This window comes from Bison bison, unplaced genomic scaffold, assembly GCF_000754665.1.
Source record: "Bison bison bison isolate TAMUID 2011002044 unplaced genomic scaffold, Bison_UMD1.0 scf7180017864471, whole genome shotgun sequence".
NCBI classification, from domain to species: Eukaryota; Metazoa; Chordata; class Mammalia; order Artiodactyla; family Bovidae; genus Bison; species Bison bison.
In genome coordinates, this window is record NW_011495032.1 from 41706253 (window position 1) to 41708904 (window position 2652).

Sequence of the window (2652 nt, forward strand, 5' to 3'; positions counted from 1 at the left end):
ACCTGCCCCCAGTCTCTGCAGGCTCCACATGCACCCGCTCACCTTCCTTGTCCTTCTTGTCTCCACTTGTCATCTCCAGCCGAGCCTCCCTGTCCCTCCCTTCCTAACCTCATTCTGTCCCTCTTCCTTATCCATCTCAGTTCCTCTTCTGTCACTGCCTGCCCACTCCCCTCCTGGTCCATTTCTCTCAAGCCCTGAGTGTCCCAGAGATGCCTTTCCGAACAGACGGCAACACACACACATGGGTGCACACAGGCGTGTGTGTCTGCACACATGTGCACGCGCGCGTACACCCATACTCTCAGGCCCAGGCTCCCCCTGGAGCACAGTGCCCCGGAGCCCTGTTCATCATCAGCCACAGCCCAGGGTCGTCGTCCTAGGCTGGGACCTGCTCCTTCTGTGGATCCGTGCCTTCACTCTCTCCTCCCCTGCCCATCTCCCATCTCATGCCTCATTCACGCATCACCATCTTCTCACTCCCACCCATCTCTGCTTTTCTCTCCATCTCTCCTGGCCTCTCTGTTTCTGCTGAGCTGGCATCTCCATCATCTCTCTCTCTCTCCCTCTCTTTCTGTGACTGTCTCTGCCCTCACCAGCTGCCTTCCTCTGGGGTGAGTCTGTCTGTGTTTCATTCCATCCAGTTGAGAGGGAGGGCGGATGGCGGGGAGAATGGGAAAAGTGGGGAGAACCTAGGTCTGGTCGAACTCCCTCTGGATGTAGGGCAGGATGGGCAGCAGGTCTGTGCCTGGGGACATAGCAACTCGGGGGGGTGGGGGTGGAGAGAGGCGGGGGATGTGTGTGAGGGTGATAGGAGAGCTTCCTGAGATGTGAGCATCCTTCTGGAGCAGATCTGACCAGACCTGGAGAGGTGGTGGGATTCTCTCTGATCCCTGTCCCCAGGAGATTGTGTTGGCCCCCAGTCGGGCTCAGCTGGGGAACTGATGTCAGCATCTCTCCCTCTGTGCCAGGGAGGACTCTTCAGGCCTATGGCCCGGGGCAGGTACCATCCGCCTGGAGCAGGACGTATTCTCCGCCCTGGCCGGGCAGGGCCAGATCTATGTGCACCTCACTGACGGGATCTGGAGCCAGATCAAGTCCGCAGGGTATGGGAGTGGCCTCTGATGGGGTGGTTGGGTCATCTGAGACTTTGGGGCAGTGGGCGCAGGCCCTGCTGGCCCCTGAGCCCCCATTCCACTTTCTGGCCCCCAGCTCAGCCCTCTATGCCTCCCGCCTCTATCTCAGCCAGTACCAGCTCACTCACCCAGAACGCCTGGCCAAGCACACGCCAGGGGGTCCACGGATTCGAGGTACCCATCCTGCCCCAATCCATAACCTTTGCCCCCCAGCTCAGCCCCCCTCCCCTCTGAGCTGTGACTCCTGGTCACAGATCCAGAGGTGAAGTCTCAGTCCCACACTCCCTGAACCAAGTGTGGTTTAGGGGCATTTGCCCCCAGTCCTTTCTTCTGCTTCTAGGAAATGTTTACATCCACCCGACTGCTAAGGTGGCCCCATCGGCGGTGGTAAGCAGTGGCCCAGCCCAGAGGAAGGGAGGAAGGGAGGTGGCCATCAGATGGTAGGGCGGTACAGATTCTCCCGAGCTCAGGGTGGGGTCTCTCCTTCGTGCACAGCTTGTAGGGTGGCCTCAAGCAGGTCCCTTCCCCTTTATCTTTTCTGTGAGGGGACTGGATTTGGGGCCCTCCAAGGCCTATGGTTGTGCTTTCTCCACAGTTGGGCCCCAACGTCTCCATCGGGGAGGGGGTGACCATAGGTGAGGGCGTGCGGCTCCGAGAGAGCATCGTCCTCCACGGAGCCACACTGCAGGTAGGCATCCAGGCCCACGCTGCCCACGTGGCACCCCTAGAGGCCAAGTGGAGGAGTGCACCCCATGGGTTGTGCATCTGGCCCCTCACTCCCTTCGTGCTGTTTGTCAGGAGCACACGTGTGTTCTGCACAGCATCGTGGGCTGGGGGAGCACCGTGGGGCGCTGGGCCCGTGTGGAGGGTACCCCCAATGACCCCAATCCCAACGACCCCCGAGCCCACATGGACAGTGAGAGCCTGTTCAAGGACGGGAAGCTGCTGCCTGCCATCACTATACTAGGTATGCTTCCCGGGGTGCTGGGCTGCAAGAAACTTCCACAGGTGATGGCCATGCCCTGTGGGAGCGTTTGTGTGCCTGTGTGTCTGTGTGTGTATTCCTTGAGCATTTACCCAGTATCTGCTGTGTGTCAGGGCCTGTGTGAGTCGCAGGGGGCACAGATGGGCAGGAAGGGGTCCCCCCCACCCCCAGATGGCGGTGGCCCCCAGCTCATTGCCCCTCACCTCCCCTCCCCACGGCTTCTCCCTGGTGCCCTGGTCCACACTGCAGGCTGCCGCGTCCGGATCCCTGCCGAGGTGCTCATCCTGAACTCGATTGTTCTGCCACACAAGGAGCTGAGCCGCAGCTTCACCAACCAGATCATCCTTTGAGGGGGCCTGCCAGAAGGCCCCCCTGAACTCCCATCTGCTCCCCTGAGGCTCCTGCCTGCCTGCGTGGCCAGCCTCTGTCCAGGCAGGCTCTCCACACGCGCACTTGCAGGGAGCAACGTGGGTGGTTGGAGGACTCTGGCCTCCCTCTCCACTCCCTAATAAACCCGGGTGAACCCTGGAGCCA

At 60.9% G+C, this 2652-nt stretch overlaps 1 protein-coding gene across 4 annotated transcripts in view; it reads left to right on the top strand.

The window, feature by feature from the left end:
* The window catches only part of GMPPA (GDP-mannose pyrophosphorylase A), a 7086-nt gene extending 4434 nt beyond the window's left edge, over positions 1-2652 (top strand). For 3 of the 4 annotated variants that reach the window (XM_010861252.1, XM_010861251.1, XM_010861253.1), the window contains exons 8-14: positions 597-611; positions 969-1103; positions 1210-1307; positions 1474-1520; positions 1729-1821; positions 1932-2100; positions 2368-2652. In XM_010861252.1, the coding sequence (XP_010859554.1) occupies positions 597-611; positions 969-1103; positions 1210-1307; positions 1474-1520; positions 1729-1821; positions 1932-2100; positions 2368-2468 (658 nt within the window). In that variant the 3' untranslated portion in view covers positions 2469-2652. The remainder of the gene's footprint in view (positions 1-596; positions 612-968; positions 1104-1209; positions 1308-1473; positions 1521-1728; positions 1822-1931; positions 2101-2367) is intronic. The other variant, XM_010861254.1, reaches the window with a different exon arrangement.